Genomic DNA, 21,098 nt, shown 5'->3' on the forward strand with positions numbered 1-21,098 from the left:
TTGGGATGTGGAATTGGAGACAGGTGGGAGGGGCTGAGGGACGCTGAGGGTTGGGATGTGGAATTGGAGACAGGTGGGAGGGGCTGAGGGACGCTGAGGGTTGGGATGTGGAATTGGAGACAGGTGGGAGGGGCTGAGGGACGCTGAGGGTTGGGATGTGGAATTGGAGACAGGTGGGAGGGGCTGAGGGACGCTGAGGGTTGGGATGTGGAATTGGAGACAAGTGGGAGGGGCTGAGGGACGCTGAGGGTTGGGATGTGGAATTGGAGACAAGTGGGAGGGGCTGAGGGACGCTGAGGGTTGGGATGTGGAATTGGAGACAAGTGAGAGTGAGAGTGACCCCCAATTTGTAAGTCGCTCTGGATAAGAGGATAAGAGCGTCTGCTAAATGACTTAAATGTAAATGTAATGAGTTGCTGGGTGGGAGATTGACCATCATTCTAACAATCTCAGTTCTTACGAAATAGGAAACCAAAACAGGGAAGGACTGCCTGAGCTTGACCAATAAGAAAAACAGATTAGTGTGAAATGTTTCAACAATGAATACCACACATTAGATAACCAAGTGGATTTGGGATCATTTTATTTCAGTTAAAATTGACCGATCGATCAGTTTCAGACTGAACAGCGAGGCCGTCAGCCAGTGATTATTGGTCACAACAAGCTCTCCATCATTACATTAGAAACATTGATTAGCATAAACAGGGTGAGGTCAGTCAGCACATTGGTTGGCTGAGTGGGACACTGCAAAACAGGCTTGACGGGGGGGGGGCACACGAGCATGTTGTTAGAGATGTCTCCATTGCACCTCGTTCCCTTTATAGTGCACTCCTTTTGACCAGGGACCAAGGTGCCGTTAGGGACACAGGGCAGGGAGTCACATTTTAGAGTAGACCACACCCCTTGGTGCTACAGTGGGCCACCCACGGCAATGGACGAGCCAACAAAAATGTACACTGGTCGCAACTTTTTTTAAAAAAAACTGCCACTTTACTCCCTATATCAAATGCACTACTTTAGGGACAAAGGTGCCATTTCAGAACCACCCAATTTAATAATAAAACTATTCTACACAAGTCAACAGTTTCTACAAACTAGAGATCTCAATTTGCTTTAAGGAGACGAGACTTCGTTAAACAGAAAACATCCCAGAAAAGGTCAGATATATACCGTCCCTGCAAGGGATGGTGGTAGGTAGGGCAACGAGTCGGCGCGAGGGCAACAGGACCCACGAAGACTCAACTGGAAGTATCCAAGCACTCTTTCACACAGACACAGCAGAGACTGTCTGCTTCACATACTTGAAACGGGCCAGTTTCTTGAACTTAGGAAGCAATCCGTGCGTTTCAGTCCAGGACAAGGCTTAAACATGTGAAAATATAATGAGAGCTTTACACAAACCCAGGAATAGTAAAATAATCAGTACAGTATCGGTTTGTCCCTGTAACTAAACAGTCAAGTAGGTAGATTCCCTCTCGAAGCCCCAAACCCACCTCTTCCCCCACATTAACTGAAAAGGTGTCCACTCCCTCCTCTCAAACCTACCTGGTAAATTCATTTAGACAAGAGCAAAAAAACAACATTAAATTCCACATGTTTACAGAAAAAAAAAAAAGTTGTATTTATTGATTTAAAACTCAAGCAGCGCTAGTGTTTCTCCTTAATTTCCTAAAGGGTCAGAACGTTTAGGGAGGTCTCCTCCACTCTATTCCCACACGTGACGCCTGCAGTGTGCCACCGCCTGAGAGAGGAAAGACAAGACCAACAGGTTAGAGGCCGCCTACGGAATAGTTCCTCCTGTAGTTTATGCCTCTGCTGTGACAATAAATATTTTAGACAAGAAAAGATCTGGATGAATTTCCCAGTTAATCATAAATTAATAAAAGTTTCAGATAGACATTTATTGCATTATTATTATTATTAATTTATTTTTTAAATCACTGATATTTATCAAGGCAACCCTGGAATGAAACATTGATCACTGCTGTTACTAAACTCAAGAAAAAAATTGTAAAAAAATCCAAATAACTTCAAAGATCTTTATTGTTAAGGTTAAACACTGTTTCCTATGCGTGTTCAATGAACCATAAACAATTAATGAACATGCACCTGAGGAATGGTCGTTAAGACACTAACAGCTTACAGACAGTAGGCAAGCAAGGTCACAGTTATGAAAACTTAGGACACTAAAGAGGCCTTTCTACTGAAAAACACCAAAAGAAAGATGTCCAGGGTCCCTGCTCATCTGTGTGAACGTGCATTAGGAATGCTGCAAGGAGGCATGACTGCAGATGAGGCCAGGGCAATACATTGCAATGTCCGAACTGTCCGAACTGTGAGACCCCTAAGACAGCGCTACAGGGAGACAGGACGGACAGCTGATCGTCCTCGCAGTGGCAGATCACGTGTAACAACACCTGCACAGGATCGGTACATCCGATCACCACACCTGCGGGACAGGTACACGATGGCAACAACAACTGCCCGAAATACACCAGGAATGCACAATCCCTCCATCCAGTGCTCAGACTGTCTGCAATAGGCTGAGAGGGGCTGGATTGAGGGCTTGTAGGCCTGTTGCAAGGCAGGTCCTCACTAGACATCACCGGCAACAAAGTCGCCTATGGGCACAAACCCACCGTCACTGGCCCAGACAGGACTGGCAAAAGTGCTCTTCACTGACGAGTCTAGGTTTTGTCTCACCAGGGGTTATGATCGGATTCCCGTTTATCGTCGATGGAGTGAGCGTTAGACCGAGGCCTGTACTCTGGAGCGGGATCGATTTGGAGGTGGAGGGTCCATCATGGTCTGAGGTGGTGTGTCACAGCATCATCGGACTGAGCTTGTTGTCTCTGCAGGCAATCTCAATGCTGTGTGTTACAGGGAAGACATCCTCCTCCCCTTCCTGTAGGATCATCCTGACATGACCCTCCAGCGTTACAATGCCACCAGCCATACTGCTCATCCTGACATGACCCTCCAGCGTTACAATGCCACCAGCCATACTGCTCATCCTGACATGACCCTCCAGCGTTACAATGCCACCAGCCATACTGCTCATCCTGACATGACCCTCCAGCGTTACAATGCCACCAGCCATACTGCTCATCTTGACATGACCCTCCAGCGTTACAATGCCACCAGCCATACTGCTCGTCCTGACATGACCCTCCAGCGTTACAATGCCACCAGCCATACTGCTCATCCTGACATGACCCTCCAGCTTTACAATGCCACCAGCCATACTTCTCATCCTGACATGACCCTCCAGCGTTACAATGCCACCAGCCATACTGCTCATCCTGACATGACCCTCCAGCGTTACAATGCCACCAGCCATACTGCTCATCCTGACATGACCCTCCAGCATGACAATGCCACCAGCCATGCTGCTCGTTCTGTGTGTGATTTCCTGCAAGACAGGAATGTCAGTGTTCTGCCATGGCCAGCGAAGAGCCCGGATCTCAATCCCATTGAGCACGTCTGGGACCTGTTGGATCGGAGGGTGAGGGCAAGGGCCATTCCCCCCAGAACTGTCTGGGAACGTGCAGGTGCCTTGGTGGAAGAGTGGGGTAACATCTCACAGCAAGAGGAACATCTGGTGCAGTCCATGAGGGGATGCACTGCCGTACTTAATGCAGCTGGTGGCCACACCAGCTACTGACTGTTACTTTTGATTTTGACCTCACCCCTTTGTTCAGGGACACATCATTCAATTTCTGTTAATTTCTGTGGAACTTGTTCAGTTTATGTCTCAGTTGTTGAATCTTTTCATGTTCATACAAATATTTACACATGTTAAGTTTGCTGAAAATAAACGCAGTTGACAGTGAGACGAAGTTTCTTTTTTTGCCGAGTTTGAGCCAGTGAGCACATGAATAGTTCCTGTTGCCTGTGTATTGACTCACGTTGCAGCGTTTCGCGGAGTCCATGTCCTTGCACCAGAAGGCGGGTCCCCAGCTACACTGCTCCATACCCAGAAGCCTTTGCACTGCCTCAGGACAGACCCCCAACTTCTGTAACCAGGGACAACCACACAGAGCGCACTGTTAGACAAGCATTCATAACCTTTGATTAGGCAAGTCCTTTTTTACCAACCCCGAGACAGAGATGTTATTCTAGATTGTCCCCCTCATAACTTCACTCCTCCCACACCTATATTAAAAGATTGAATTCCAGTGCTCACCATGCAGACAAAGTCAGGGTCCAACATCTGCAGGAGGAGCTGAATCAGCATGGGCTCATACTGCTCAACCAGCTGGTCACACTGGAGGAGATAGACAGTGGTTAACACCAATGATAGAGAGACACACCCAGTCAAGTTTACACACCTACTCATTCTAGGGGATTCTTTATTTTTTGTTTTGTTTTACATTTTAGAATAAGTGAAGACATCAAAACTATGAAATCATGTAGTAACCAAAATATTTTATATTTGAGATTCTTCAAAAAAGTAGCCACACCTTTGCCCTGAGAGCTTTGCACTCGTGGCATTCTCTCAACCAGTTTCGTGAGGTAGTCACATGGAATGCATTTCAATTAACAGGTGAGCCATGTTAAATTAATGTGGAATGTGTTTCCTTCTTAATGCGTTGGAGCCATTCAGTTGTGTTGTGACATGGTAGGGGTGGTATACAGAAGGTGGCCCTATTTGGTAGAATACCAAGTCCATATTATGGCAAGAAATAAAATAATCAAATAAGCAAAGATAAAGTAATGACGGACTGTCATTTAAGACTTAAAGGTCAGTCAATCCGGAATATTTCAAGAACGTTTCTTCAAGTGTAGTCGCAAAAACCATCAAGAAACTGGCTCTCATCAGGTCCGCCACAGGAAAGGAAGACCCTGAGTTACCTCTGCTGCAGAGGAGAAGGTCATTAGAGAACTACAACTCAGATTGCAGCACAAATAAATGCAGTTCAAGTAAGACATTAACATCAACTGTTCAGAGACTGTGAATCAGGCCTTCATGGTCAAATTGCCGCGAAGAAACCGCTGCTGAAGGACACTAAACAAGGAGACGTTCATGGGCCAAGAAACGAGAAATTGACACTTGATCAGATGAATCTCAAATATGAGATTCATAGTTCCAACCGCTGTCTTTGTGAGACGCAGAATATGTGAACGGCAGATCTCTGCACGTGGTTCCCAGGTGGAGGTGTGATGGTGATTTAACTCAAGGAAGACTTAACCAGCATGGCTACCATTCTGCAGCGATGCATCATCCCATCTGGTTTATGCTTAGTGGGACTATCATCTGTTTTTCAACAGGACAATGATCCAACACACCTCCGGGCTGTGTAAGGGCTATTTGACCAAGAAAGAGTGCTGCATCAGATGACTGGCCTCCACAATCACCAGACATCAACCCAATTGATGGTTTGGGATGAGTTGGACCGCAGAGTGAAGGAAAAGCAGCCAACAAGTGCTGCGCATGTGGGAACACCTTTGAGACTGTTGGAAAAGCATTCCAGGTGAAGCTGGTTGAGAGAATGCCAAGAGTGTGCAAAGCTGTCAGAAGCAAAGGGTGGTTACTTTGAAGAATCCAATATATTTTAAAGTTGTTACTAAATTATTCCATACGTGTCATTTCAGAGTTTGCCTCCAATATTATTCTTCAATGTAGAAAACAGTGTATATACACGATGACTGGCGCTGTGTTGAAGCCACCATGTCTCCATCTTGGCTCTCCCTCTAATATTTTAGAAGCTGCAGAAAACCATTCATTTAGGCTTACATTCATGCCAATATGGCCGACTGGTAGCGTCAAAGTCTGTCTCAAAGTATCAGTATTCCAGGGTGTGTGTGTTTGTGTGTATATATATATAAATAAATAAATACTAAATTGAATAAATACACAATAATAAATAAATACACATACATATAATAATAAATAAATACACACACACATACATATAATAATAAATACATACACACATATATATATATACACACATACACATATATATACATATACACATACATACATATACATATATATGTACATATACATACACACACTGGAGGACGATAGACTATCGTGTCCAGGAAACACTTAACTGACAGATCGATCCCCCATCACTGTGACAAGCAGATACAAGGGTCTCTCATTTAACCAGGATGGAGTCTCCCAACTCACCTCGCTCCTCACGGTCTCCGGGACAAAGCTGCAGACTTTCCTGACTGCGTCTTCGATCTGTGCCTCTGTGGCGTTCTGTTCCAGGATACCGTCGATGTACTGCACAGCCACCTTACACACCTCACAGAACCCACCCGCCTCCACCCGGGCCATGTTCAGCACCGCTGAGAGACGGGGACAGAGTTAACTAACTTAATCTGGGCCATGTTCAGAAATGACACTTGCGTCCCTTGTACCCCACATTCACTTCCTTTTAGCACAATGAACACTACTCACGGATGAAGGCGCGGCTGGCGTCCTTGCAGAGCCCCAACACGGTGCAGATAGTCTTGGGGTCAGCCTCCTGCACCAGCAGCTCAATGATGGCCTGGCCGTAGGCTTCAATCAGGTCCTTACACTGGACCGACAGGGAGGAGGGCAGCACAGCGCACACCTTCTCCACAGCACGCACCACATCTTGCTGAGAAAAGAGAGGGAAGGAGAGAGCACAAGGGTGAGGCATGAACCCTACCATTTCATTTTACTTTTTTTTCCCTAATCAACCAATCCTATTCTGGCTCAACCAGTAGAGGACTTGGCCACCACTGGGACTAGTTGCCCCAGGTTTCTGTCTTTCTCGGGAGTGTGTCCCCCCCCCCCCAGACAACACATCTGCATTGCTTGTCTTCAGGACTTGTAGGCCGGGTTTTTAATAAAAGCACTTCATGACAACTACTGTTGGAATAAGGGTTTCTATATATATATAAAAAAAAATACATTTGATAAATAATTTCATCTCCTAGTTTAAGTCATTGATTACACACTATTTATATACGGCTGACAGAATTCACATAAGACAACAGCTTGGCTACCAAAATAGCTAGCTAGACACAACAAGGTGTGTCACGGTCAACACTTCCCTCTGTTGCTTAAACAAACATCCTGCCATCTGTCCGCGTAACGTTGGTACAAAGACATTATTACAATAATAACAGTGTTATTCCTGTGTGTCAAGGACTAACAAACACTTGGGTCTGAGGGAAGTTTATGAAGACCAAAAAAAAAAACATTTAGGGTTATGAGTGACTCACTTAAAATAAATCAAATACATTCTGGCTGCACATTGCAGACAATAGTCTCTCCGTTCCGTTTTAGCACCATGGGGACATTTAAGTCACCTGCTAGGATTACTCAAAACTGAAAGATGAAACTGATCCTTCCGATCGGGATATGGTGATCAAATATCCCCTTTAAATAAGGATGACAATTTTGTTGTTGTTGCATTGTTCAAAACTCAAAGGAAGGCAGAGACTAGCTGAAGAGCAGATCAACAAGTGGCCTGGCTCACAGATAAATGCATTTGCTGACTTCAAGCACACAAGTGCCTTGCTCAAGGGCACAACGGCAGTAGGTAGTATAGAGGATATTGAATCTGGTAACCCTCTAGCTGCAACCTAATCCCTGCAGAATTTCCCAGCAGGCAGCTCAGGGGGATTGAACCGGCAAACCTCCGGTTACCGCACCCCTTATCAAACCGATCCTGGAGTGTAAGGATTACAGAATCCAGATCATTTCATAAATTTATTTTTAAAGTTGCCAAACTGACGAGAAGCAAACGGATCAGAGTCATGATCAGCAGCGTCTCAGGTCTTCATTATCTAGAATACCAGAGGTGAAGCACAATCACATTTATAATACAGATCTCATATCTATTATTTATTTATTTTTTTAAAACAGTGTCTACTCCGGTTTGAACAGGAAACCCCCTCAGTACTTTCACCAGTCAGTGTTCTATATCCGGTCGTGACTCATGTGCAACACGTCAGGTAAAACCTACCTCCGTTTTCTCATCCTGCAGCATGCTCTCCAACTCCTTCATCATGAACTCACACATGGCACATTGAGGAGAGTCACGGGCACGCACCATGTTCTATAGAAGAGACTAGTTAGTATAGCAATAACACAGTACCACATGAGCCAGACAAATCTAGCTTCTGGAAAGAGGAACAACCTTTACAGAAAATGGCACTGATGAACAGAGTACCTGCAATGTAACAGTGTCTTTGTCATAACGTGTTCAGTTCATACAAGTTTTCAAATAATCTGTGAGTATGCAAACTGGCCAGTAGCCTTACTATTATTAGGAGGTTACCTACCTTGGCAGGCTTAACAGCCTCCATCTTAGTGGCAGGAAACAGTTTGACAGCGGGGATGGTTTTGGCAGCCACCAGCTTCATCATGGGGACAGAGCTCTTCACATCAGCAGAGCAGAAGCCAGCAAAGGTACAGACATCCTTGGGTTGCTGGGGGGGGAAGAGAATGTCAGAATGGACACATTCATACCACAGAGAATACCCTGTTCCATAGGCCACGCTAGAACCCCTTCTACCAGTCCCCTGTTCCATAGGCCACGCTAGGACCCCTTCTACCAGTCCCCTGTTCCATAGGCCACGCTAGGACCCCTTCTACCAGTCCCCTGTTCCATAGGCCACGCTAGGACCCCTTCTACCAGTCCCCTGTTCCATAGGCCACGCTAGGACCCCTTCTACCAGTCCCCTGTTCCATAGGCCACGCTAGGACCCCTTCTACCAGTCCCCTGTTCCATAGGCCACGCTAGAACCCCCTGTTCCATAGGCCACGCTAGGACCCCTTCTACCAGTCCCCTGTTCCATAGGCCACGCTAGAACCCCCTGTTCCATAGGCCACGCTAGGACCCCTTCTACCAGTCCCCTGTTCCATAGGCCACGCTAGGACCCCTTCTACCAGTCCCCTGTTCCATAGGCCACGCTAGGACCCCTTCTACCAGTCCCCTGTTCCATAGGCCACGCTAGGACCCCTTCTACCAGTCCCCTGTTCCGTAGGCCACGCTAGAACCCCTTCTACCAGTCCCCTGTTCCATAGGCCACGCTAGGACCCCTTCTACCAGTCCCCTGTTCCATAGGCCACGATACGTTCTAGAAACAGAGGCATGCATAGGGCAACATGCACCCAAATCAGATGGTTCCAGACACTAATGACGCAATAAGACACTAACAAACATGTTTGTGGCATGAAAAAAATAAATAGTGGAAACAGCGCCATCTGCAGTCCAGCATGAAGACATGCACATCAAATACATTTCAAAAAGAAGGTTGATAGCTTGCGACCTAAAATAAATATTTGCATCCGGCACAACTAAACAGACAAACACAGATTCAGATCTAGAGCAGTAGAGGTGAGTCTGAAGTAAGCAACACTAATACACAGCCAGTACAGGAAGCAGATGCTAAAGCTGTGGCCAGACAGATGAGATGTCAGTCTTCATGAATATGCAACTTGACCTTTCGCCGGACAATGAATCCATAATACAATTTCATCCAAGTCACTGTGTGGCCACAGCCTCAAGGGTGAGAAACTCAAAGCTGAACACAGAGACAGAGAGACACCTACCTGTTCCTAGAGACCAGCAGCAACCAGAAAAACCCCAGAGGATGGGGGGGGGGAAAGAGAGCAGAAAGGCAAATAAATGGATGGAGGAGGGAATGAGGAGAGGGAAGAATTTTTTTTAAATCAGCAGGCTTGGAGTTGTTTGGGCTAAATGTATCTATTGTGCTGAACCAAATCACATGATCCTCCACCCCCCCCCCCCCCGTTTCCCTTTCCTGTAACTACATCTCAGCCCAGTAGTGGGAAATGTTTGCTCTTGCTCCATATCACCCTGCAGTCTGTTTATTATCGGTCATGTGATATTCAGTGGTGGAGAAAACACCTGTCATACCAGAGTCATTTTCTGTTATTAAACGGCACCTAGTTATTAGTGCTCAAGTAAGTCACCCAGTAAAATACTACTTGAGTAAAAGTCTAAAAAAGTATTTGGTTTTAAATTTACTGAAGTATCAAAAGTCAACGTAATTGCTAAAATAAATTCATATATATATATACTTAAGTATGAATCATTTAAAATTAAAACAATCTAGACGGCACAAATTAGTTTGTTAATTTACAGACAGCCGGGGGAGGGGGGGGGGGGGGGTGACGACATTCCAACACTGTTTACAGACTAAGCATTTGTGTTGTTCTCTGTTTAGCGAGTCCTCCAGATCAGAGGCAGTAGGGATGACCAGGGATGTTCTCTGTTTAGTGAGTCCTCCAGATCAGAGGCAGTAGGGATGACCAGTGATGTTCTCTGTTTAGTGAGTCCTCCAGATCAGAGGCAGTAGGGATGACCAGGGATGTTCTCAGTTTAGTGAGTCCTCCAGATCAGAGGCAGTAGGGATGACCAGGGATGTTCTCTGTTTAGTGAGTCCTCCAGATCAGAGGCAGTAGGGATGACCGGGGATGTTCTCTGTTTAGCGAGTCCTCCAGATCAGAGGCAGTAGGGATGACCAGGGATGTTCTCTGTTTAGTGAGTCCTCCAGATCAGAGGCAGTAGGGATGACCGGGGATGTTCTCTGTTTAGCGAGTCCTCCAGATCAGAGGCAGTAGGGATGACCGGGGATGTTCTCTGTTTAGTGAGTCCTCCAGATCAGAGGCAGTAGGGATGACCGGGGATACTCTCTGTTTAGTGAGTCCTCCAGATCAGAGGCAGTAGGGATGACCGGGGATGTTCTCTGTTTAGCGAGTCCTCCAGATCAGAGGCAGTAGGGATGACCAGGGATGTTCTCTGTTTAGTGAGTCCTCCAGATCAGAGGCAGTAGGGATGACCGGGGATGTTCTCTGTTTAGCGAGTCCTCCAGATCAGAGGCAGTAGGGATGACCGGGGATGTTCTCTGTTTAGTGAGTCCTCCAGATCAGAGGCAGTAGGGATGACCGGGGATGTTCTCTGTTCAGTGAGTCCTCCAGATCAGAGGCAGTAGGGATGACCAGGGATGTTCTCTGTTTAGTGAGTCCTCCAGATCAGAGGCAGTAGGGATGACCAGGGATGTTCTCTGTTTAGTGAGTCCTCCAGATCAGAGGCAGTAGGGATGACCGGGGATGTTCTCTGTTCAGTGAGTCCACCAGATCAGAGGCAGTAGGGATGACCAGGGATGTTCTCTGTTTAGTGAGTCCTCCAGATCAGAGGCAGTAGGGATGACCAGGGATGTTCTCTGTTTAGTGAGTCCTCCAGATCAGAGGCAGTAGGGATGACCGGGGATGTTCTCTGTTCAGTGAGTCCACCAGATCAGAGGCAGTAGGGATGACCAGGGATGTTCTCTGTTTAGTGAGTCCTCCAGATCAGAGGCAGTAGGGATGACCAGGGATACTCTCTGTTTAGTGAGTCCTCCAGATCAGAGGCAGTAGGGATGACCAGGGATGTTCTCTGTTTAGTGAGTCCTCCAGATCAGAGGCAGTAGGGATGACCGGGGATACTCTCTTGATAAGTGTGTGAATCAGACCATTTTACTGTCCTGCTAAGCACTGTTGGGTAAATGGAGTAAAAAGTACATCTCCTTCTCTACATTCCTAAAGAAAATAAAGTCTTCAAATATATAAATAGTAAAATACAGATAACGCCAAAAAAAAAAAAAACTACTTAAGCAGTACTTTAATGTATTTTTTACACCACTAGTAATATTATGCAGATCCCCCGGCTAAATGAGGCCTAGTTATTAGTGCTAACTGTGAACGTAACAGATCCCCTGGCTAAATGAGGCCTAGTTATTAGTGCTAACTGTGGAACGCAACAGATCCCCTGGCTAAATGAGGCCTAGTTATTAGTGCTAACTGTGGAACGTAACAGATCCCCTGGCTAAATGAGGCCTAGTTATTAGTGCTAACTGTGGAACGTAACAGATCCCCTGGCTAAATGAGGCCTAGTTATTAGTGCTAACTGTGGAACGTAACAGATCCCCTGGCTAAATGAGGCCTAGTTATTAGTGCTAACTGTGGAACGTAACAGATCCCCTGGCTAAATGAGGCCTAGTTATTAGTGCTAACTGTGGAACGTAACAGATCCCCTGGCTAAATGAGGCCTAGTTATTAGTGCTAACTGTGGAACGTAACAGATCCCCTGGCTAAATGAGGCCTAGTTATTAGTGCTAACTGTGGAACGTAACAGATCCCCTGGCTAAATGAGGCCTAGTTATTAGTGCTAACTGTGGAACGTAACAGATCCCCTGGCTAAATGAGGCCTAGTTATTAGTGCTAACTGTGGAACGTAACAGATCCCCTGGCTAAATGAGGCCTAGTTATTAGTGCTAACTGTGGAACGTAACAGATCCCCTGGCTAAATGAGGCCTAGTTATTAGTGCTAACTGTGGAACGTAACAGATCCCCTGGCTAAATGAGGCCTAGTTATTAGTGCTAACTGTGGAACGTAACAGACCCACTGGCTAAATGAGGCCTAGTTATTAGTGCTAACTGTGGAACGTAACAGATCCCCTGGCTAAATGATGCCTAGTTATTAGTGCTAACTGTGGAACGTAACAGATCCCCTGGCTAAATGAGGCCTAGTTATTTGTGCTAACTGTGGAACGTAACAGATCCCCTGGCTAAATGAGGCCCAGTTATTAGTGCTAACTGTGGAACGTAACAGATCCCCTGGCTAAATGAGGCCTAGTTATTAGTGCTAACTGTGGAACGTAACAGATCCCCTGGCTAAATGAGGCCTAGTTATTAGTGCTAACTGTGAACGTAACAGATCCCCTGTAGGGAGGTACTCACCATGGACATCAGCTGCTGGACGATAAGAGGGGCGTACTGGCTGACGTACTGCTTGCACTGAAACAAGAGGAGGACAGGAAGTGGTACAAAAAATGTGCTCTGCTAGCATCATAGATTAAAAGTAACAGGGGGGGGGGGGTTACATAAAGCCAGCTTGTCACTAGGCCATAACGCTCTCCAACCCTGTTCCCACTGTAGAGTTACCCCTTTGTCACTGACCTGGTTCAGTTAATCAAACAGATAAATTAGTAGCATTAGGTGTGCTAGAATAGATTTGGAGTGAAAACCGACAGGACCGTCCAGGAACAGGGTTGGAGAGCCCTGATCATGGGCAAGAACCCACAGGATCTGTAACTAACTAGATAACAAGGCCTCTCACCAGGTCAGAGATACCAGGCCCCAGCAGGTCACACTGGTCCTGGATCTGCTCGATCAGAGAGTTGACAAAAGTAGAGTTGCTCTTCGCCTCCTCCTGAGTGTCTGTGATGAACTTCACACAGTCCTCACACACGTCTCCAGTCTCCTACAAGTAGACAGAAAACATTCACTAGGGAATAAGGAGTAGCAGTTATCAACACGCATCCCAGTATGAATCAGTAGTAGTTTGAAGTTGCTACTGTGTTAGTGTTCAGTAGAGGGAAAATGTTTTGAAAACATGGCTGTACAGACAGAATTTGTCCAATGACAAAAACAGATTTCAGTTTCCCGTTGCGAAACAATTTGGTACTTTGTGCCCTACTGAACACAACCCAGACGCATCTAGATTTAGTATAATAGGAAGTCAATGGCAGAATCACATGTCGTGTGTCCCCCCCCCCCCAAGCCCTTTTAGGCACCACAAAGAATATGACCATGTACCTGTGCTGCGGCAGGTTCCTGCTTGGTGTTATCCTGCGCCTGAGGGTAGAGGAGCCCAGGGACGTTGAGGAGGAAGGGGGCGACCCTCTGGGCTAGGTCTACCTGGGGGATCTCATTGGACGTGAGCTGGGGGATCTGGTTGGACGTGAGCTTAGCCAGCCTGGCCAGAGCTGCCTGCTGGGAGTCACACAGCCCCATGGCGCCACACGCCACCTGAGGATCCTCCTGGGAAACCACCATCACCGTCCACTTTAGGTCACGACAACCTGCATCTCACTACACTGCATAAATAGAAGCCTAGATCCTCACACTGCTACAGATGACGGCTCATAAAAAAAAAATGGTACCAACCACAGAAACCATTCAATTGATTGATTTCCAGCCATTATCATGAGCCCATCCTCTCCAATTAAAGATGTAAACCAACCTTCTGTGACAAAACAATTGAACTCCGGGGCAGTTTCCCCCCCAGACACCAGATTAGGCCAACTCCTACATTAAAAACAATCTACATTGAAAAGGGTGTTTGTCCAGGAACTATCGATATGTATTGTCGTCCATCTGGTGCAGAAGCCATGGCAGGTTGAACTGAGAGGGATGAGGCCTTTTGGCCCGTTAGTCACAGGAAGGAGGTTCACAAAGACCCGTCTGTCTGTGTGACCAGAGATCCAGCCAGCATCCTAAATGCCTCCCATTCAACTCGTCTCCAGCCAACACAGACACGCTACTGTGTGGCCCTTGAGTTTACAAACAGAGTCTGATAAGGAGAGAGTAATACATTTACTTTTCTACAGAGAGAGCAACTCTGAATGCAAATCTAATGCCTAAGATGGCCCTACGAAAGGCTAAAATCCATTAAGTGCATAGGATTGCATGGGCCACAAGGTTGCTCAACCTCACTGTCAAAATGTGAACCTTTATCCCACTCTAATTCATTCAGTAACAGATCTCTGTCCACGGACCAGACTGTATTAAAGTCATTTGATAAGACTGTATGGTAGACCCAGACATTCAGTCCACTTTTACACATTAGTTCAGCTGTCTACCATCTTTTTAACACGAATAAGCATTAAAAATCACCACTTCATTTTTTTTTTTTAAATAGTATTTATTTTATTTTAACTAATGTTATTATACAGTGTTTGGTACGTACCAGTTCTCCAGTGATGATACCCATAATGATAGGATAGTAGCTGTCTACCAGCTCCTTACACTCTGCAGACAGATTCTTGTCAGGTACCAAGGCACAGGCCTTCTCCAGGTAGCCCAGGATCTCACCCTGGGAACGCACAGATCTCAGAGCCTCAGGACACATTGTTGTTGTCTGGTCTGACGTCTCCTCTGGGAGAACAACTACGACAGCCTACTCAGAGAACTGTTGTGAACAATGGTAGCTATGGCCGGGGTATCTTACGAACTCAATTAGGGACTGGAAAACGGTTCTGGCAAAAATGCACCGATAGTTTACGCTGGTTGGATGAGTGGTAAAATAAAAACAGATTAGTCAGTTAACAACAAATTATTATTTACAATGACGACCTACCAGGGAACAGTGGGTTAAACTGCCTTGTTCAGGGACAGAATGACAGATGTTTACCTTGTCAGCTCGGGGATTTAATCCAACCACTAGGCTACCCCCCCCGCCTCCAACCACTAGGTTACCCCCCGCCTCCAACCACTAGGCTACCCCCCGCCTCCAACCACTAGGCTACCCCCCCTCCAACCACTAGCCTCCAACCACTCTACCCCCGCCTCCAACCACTAGGCTACCCCCCCGCCTCCAACCACTAGGCTACCCCCCCCGCCTCCAACCACTAGGCTACCCCCCCAGCCTCCAACCACTAGGCTACCCCCCCCAGCCTCCAACCACTAGGCTACCCCCCCCCGCCTCCAACCACTAGCCTCCAACCACTAGGCTACCCCCCAACCACTAGGCCCCCCCCGCCTCCAACCACTAGGCTACCCCCCCGCCTCCAACCACTAGGCTAGGCTACCCCCCCCGCCTCCAACCACTAGGCTACCCCCCCCTCCAACCACTAGGCTACCCCCCGCCTCCAACCACTAGGCTACCCCCCCTCCAACCACTAGGCTACCCCCCCGCCTCCAACCACTAGGCTACCCCCCGCCTCCAACCACTAGGCTACCCCCCGCCCATGAATTTGTTTTCAGCGGCAAAAGTTGTGGAACAATCTTCATCCCCCATGACGCACCTCAGTAGCATTGTCTTTCAGCAGCTGGTCCACCACAATCAACACCTCCTTACACAGGTCACACGGCACAGATTTCTGAAACAGAAGGAGGGGGAGATGATTAAAGAGTAACAAAACCCCAAGGCCAGGTTAAACAATGCCCACCTGTTGAGCCATTTAACACAGTGAAAGACAAGGGCTTAGAGCAGCATTTACCCAAACTCTGTCGTCGTCCCACCCTGGGTGCACCAACGTTACCAAAACTCTGTCCTGCCCCCCCCCCCCGGGTGCACCCTGGGGGCGGGGCCCAGGACAAAGCTTGGGTAACATTGGTCAAGACCTTCTCTGCTCCTTTAGTAGCCAATAACTTGCTAGATGGAGCAGGCTAGAATCTCACCATCTGGGGTTGGTTCCATACGTTCTGTTGGCAGTGGACCACGGCGCCACAGATAGAGGCAGTCTTCACATTGTGGCACCAGTAGGGAGGACCACGGGCACACTGTTCAGTACCCAACAGAGGGGTGGCGACGGCTACGAGGACAGAAAAAAAAAATCTAGCTGTTTATTTCAACGCATATCCATCTAACCACACTGTTGTCAGAGTGTTACACAATAGTACTAGTAAAGTCACTGCCCCATTCTAGAATAAAACAGTGTTACGTTTGACACACTGTCATTTAGCCTCGTATCCAGAGTGACTTACAGTAGGCAATGAGAGCATAGATTTCCGTACCGGTCCCCCGTGGGAATCGAACCCAACAACCCTAGTGTAGGAAGCACCATGGTCTACAAGCTGAGCAAGTCATTTGTTTAGAAGTAAAACCTACAGTAAAACGGCAATAAACCTCAATGAATTTAGCATTCACTGCTATAGGAAAGAGAAGAAAAAAACTGCAGAACAGTATAAATAAATCCCAAGGAATAAGGTTTTGAAGTGTCCTATAGCTAGGAGACAAAGATCAAATATTTTTAGCACATATTTACACCTCTTGTGGGGGGGGGGGGGGTTACCTTAAGAAAACGTCCATAAAAACAGTTTAAACCAGTAGCAGGTGACTTTCAGACAAGTCCTGTAGTAACAAAAAGTCTCCTCTGTGCATAGAGTGGTCAGATTAGTTTGCATAAGGGCCTCCCGAGTGGTGGCAGCGGTCTAAAGCACTGCATCGTATGGCTAGGGGTGTCACAACAGCCCCGGGTTCAATTCCAGCCGGCCGTGACCGGGAGACCCATGAGGCGGCACACGATTGGCCCAGCGTCGTACAGGTTAGGGGAGAGAGCTAGGACGGCATTTCCTTGTCAAATAAACCAGCAACGTGATAGATGGTTAATCATGTGACAACAATTTCAGCAGACATGACATAGATCACCTCGTGCTGCTGGAGCAATAGTCTACATACTGAGGCTGGACCCGTATGAGTGGGTCATTGTGACAACAGCCTAAAGATAGATTGGAGATAGGACACGGCATGTGTCTAGTAAGCACAAAACATCCAGAAAGGGGGGGGGGGCACTATCTGTACTTGTCCAATGAGAAACGCAAATATTCTGTTGCAAAACCTTATCTACAGTATGCCCTAGGAATCTAAGGCATTAGGAAACACAACTGAAACACCCCGTCATGTTCACATGCTGATAATACCCACCCACCCCTCCCGCTTCTCCTCAGCGGTCAGGTCACATGACTAGGCAGATAAAAACAAGCTATTGCTCAATATGATGTAATGGGCCAAGGCATCACAAGGACATGTTTCAGCGTTGTCGAACTCCCCAAAGAGCAAAGTCTTTAAGCTACTGTTTCAGTGAGTCAGCATAGATAAAGTATAATTAAACAATAAGGCCCAATGGGCATGGTATATAAACCCCCCCCCCCTCCCCGACAGCAGGCCTAATGAATAGCCTATGATGAACATCTTGTCTACAGAGCAAGAATGACTCCTAATGACGTAGGAGTGGCAAATCACTATTCTCATAGTGAATGGAATTATTGTGCGGTTAGCTTTGCAAACTGGGTGCTCTAAAACATTTCCCCAAAACCAAAGGGGAACAAACACAAGAGCAAATGTATTGCAGAAATGGCAAACATGAGTAAGCATGTGACAAAAACAATTTAATGCTTAGGTGTAGATCAACACTGAAAGGCTTACTTATGGGCCATGGTAATAAAGACCTTGTTCTTACCCGGCTTGCCCAGTTAAATTAAGGTTAAAAAACACACACACACACGTGGTACCAGGATTACATCAATGTGTAGGGGTCAAGGTAATTGAGGTAGCTATGTACATATAGGTCAGGATAAAGTGAGGAGGCAACAGGATATATAAACAGTAGCAGCTGAGGAGTCATAAGAGTTCCTGCAACAACAACAAAAAAAGGGTCAATGCAGATGGAGGCTGATGGGTAATCATATAACTGGCCGTGTCGTAAAGATAAGTGGATCGTCTACTAGACGGTCTTTATGTCAGTGTGATCCAATTCCAAAATACAACACAAGGAGTCAAGGAGGAAGAAAAAGGATTAGCCATTGTCACACACCGCAGCAATAAGCAACTCTCGATCTACTGACCAAACCAGGACACAAAAATGGAACTAGCTTGTGCATGTTTATTACAACAAAGCCCTTGTAACAATACTAGCCTCCACGGAAGTGAGTTTTGCTTCTCTAGAACCCAGTTTGTATAAGGGGTTCTATAGGGGACGTGACAGACTGCATGATTGATTTATTGAATGTGTTCGGCAGTATTCAGCAAAAAAAAAGCCAAAGCGCTGGGCGATTACTGATTTTCTAGGTCAGACACATTTGATTAAAAAAAAAAAAAAATTAGTGTAACATCAGTTTCAATTTCTTTGAACTTTAAATGCATTATGCAAGAGTGACCAATTGGAGATTTTTCATGGAAATTCCAAAACCAAAGTTAAGTGAACATTCCAATGCCAAAACATAGAAAATATTCCATGATCTAGCCGCTCCACATTGGGTAGACACCAATAGAACAGTACATTAAATGGAGAGCATCCTGGCCCGTTACAGCCCCGCCTGGTATGGCAACTGACCAGAGGGTCACGCATACGGTCCAGACTATTTACATTGACAACCCCCCCCCCCCTTTCATTTCTACACTGCTGCTACTCGCTGTCTACACATAGTCACGTTACAAATTACCTCAACTAACCTGTACTTTGACTCAGTACCAGTATACCCTTTATATAACCTTGTTATTGTTACTCTAATTGATTTAGTAATTAAAATTAAAAAAAAAAAACTCAATTTCTTGAACTGGATTGTTGGTTAAGGGTTTTGTAGGCAAACAATTCACTAAGGTCTATATACACACACACACACCTGTTGTATTCAGCACATGTGATAAATACAATTAGATGGGACTGCATTTGTTTAGATGATAAACACACCTTTTTCCATGCACTTGTTCAAAACTGTCTCAGTTGTGGATGGATTACATCAAGCGTAGACCCTATTCTATTTTCTCTGCATTGTTGGGAACGGCCCGTAAGTACTGTTAGAATAAGATATAATAAATAAAATACGGTGAATAGGAAGTTAGAGGGGTGTGATTGTTTAAGACAACAGAACCACACAACCACACTTTTGTTTTTCCCATAAAGAATATGTGCATAAGAAAAGTGCAGACTCACTGTACATTTGTTTACATAAATGGTGATATAACAGTTGTGCAATCACTGCCATTTACCTGCGCAAACGGGTGTTAATGATTTAGTTATTTCCTAAAACAGGATAGGTGAAGAGAAAAACATTTGGCAGGGCTAGCTACTCTGCTTAGATAGCTAATGCGTCACACCAATGTCTGAGCTATACAACATTTTAAAAAGTAGCTATCATGAGTTGCTTTGATATTATATATCGTGGCTTTATTTTATTTTTTAAATTACTTTTACATTGTGTCCTTTGGCTAAAAGTTCAATCAACCGGACCACAGCTAACCTTGCCAGAGTACCTTGCTGGCTAATAACCCCCTGGCCAAGTATCTATAGTTAGTTAGCTATAGCAGCTAGCTAACAGGAAGTTACCTAACAGTACACTAGGCTACAGTGAAGTTAGCTCCGATTCATAACGTAGAAATAAGACAAGTTATCTAGCACAAAGTCAAAAAAATAATAATTCTCTAGTTACACATCTTGAATGTTCAGAAAGTGAAGTTTAAAAAAAACGTTACTAAAATTGTATTTAACCGATGGTTGCTACAGTAACGTTAGCTGGCTAAGCTAACGTCGATACGTATTCTCTATACTACATATTTATCTATGATACAACAACAAAAAACAACTATGTACCTAGTTAACGTTACACTAACCAAATCGTTTTCCAATGTAATGTGTATCGTATTACCTGCGGAGATGAAAAACAAAGCGAGGTACAGCATGACTGCGCTGTTTATGTCCGGTTGAAAGCTGTTCTTGTTCTGGCGACTGTGTGAATTTGAATGGCGACTGTTCGGTTTTGAGCACTGCACTGCAGGGTGGAGGAGGAGCCTGTCCAGGGTCTGAGCACTGCGATGCAGGGTGGAGGAGGAGGAGGAGCCTGTCCAGGGTCTGAGCACTGCAATGCAGGGTGGAGGAGGAGCCTGTCCAGGGTCTGAGCGCTGCACTGCAGGGTGGAGGAGGAGGAGGAGCCTGTCCAGGGTCTGAGCACTGCACTGCAGGGTGGAGGAGGAGGAGCCTGTCCAGGATCTGAGCACTGCAATGCAGGGTGGAGGAGGAGGAGCCTGTCCAGGGTCTGAGCACTGCAATGCAGGGTGGAGGAGGAGGAGCCTGTTCAGGGTCTGAGCACTGCAATGCAGGGTGGAGGAGGAGGAGGAGCCTGTTCAGGGTCTGAGCACTGCAATGCAGGGTGGAGGAGGAGGAGCCTGTTCAGGGTCTGAGCACTGCAATGCAGGGTGGAGGAGGAGCCTGTCCAGGGTCTGAGCACTGCAATGCAGGGTGGAGGAGGAGCCTGTCCAGGGTCTGAGCACTGCAATGCAGGGTGGAGGAGGAGGAGCCTGTTCAGGGTCTGAGCACTGCACTGCAGGGTGGAGGAGGAGGAGCCTGTTCAGGGTCTGAGCACTGCAATGCAGGGTGGAGGAGGAGGAGCCTGTTCAGGGTCTGAGCACTGCAATGCAGGGTGGAGGAGGAGGAGCCTGTCCAGGGTCTAAGCACTGCACTGCACTGCAGGGTGGAGTGGGGGTGGTGGAGGAGGGCTGCACTGGGTTTATTGCATGTCTCATAGTCAGGTGACTTCTGAGCCCAGACATGTGATGGTCTTGTCTGGGTCTATTTGATTGATCAGCGTTTACCTCAAC

General features: G+C 46.4%; 1 protein-coding gene across 1 annotated transcript; it reads right to left on the reverse strand.

Annotated features, from left to right (window-relative positions):
- Positions 1 to 566: 566 nt before the first annotated feature.
- On the reverse strand, positions 567 to 20,276 carry LOC135523350 (prosaposin-like). The gene is made up of 14 exons (XM_064949971.1): positions 20,150 to 20,276; positions 16,184 to 16,317; positions 15,808 to 15,882; positions 14,751 to 14,876; positions 13,598 to 13,822; positions 13,119 to 13,262; positions 12,740 to 12,796; positions 8,275 to 8,421; positions 7,956 to 8,048; positions 6,416 to 6,599; positions 6,140 to 6,303; positions 4,187 to 4,267; positions 3,909 to 4,016; positions 567 to 1,741 (listed from the first exon to the last, which is right to left on the reverse strand). The coding sequence occupies exons 1-14, from the start codon at positions 20,181 to 20,183 to the stop codon at positions 1,706 to 1,708; spliced, it is 1,608 nt and encodes a 535-aa protein (XP_064806043.1). The 5' UTR covers positions 20,184 to 20,276; the 3' UTR covers positions 567 to 1,705.
- Between the last annotated feature and the right edge of the window lie 822 nt (positions 20,277 to 21,098).

The sequence above is a fragment of the Oncorhynchus masou genome, chromosome 31, assembly GCF_036934945.1.
Source record: "Oncorhynchus masou masou isolate Uvic2021 chromosome 31, UVic_Omas_1.1, whole genome shotgun sequence".
Lineage (NCBI taxonomy): Eukaryota > Metazoa > Chordata > Actinopteri > Salmoniformes > Salmonidae > Oncorhynchus > Oncorhynchus masou.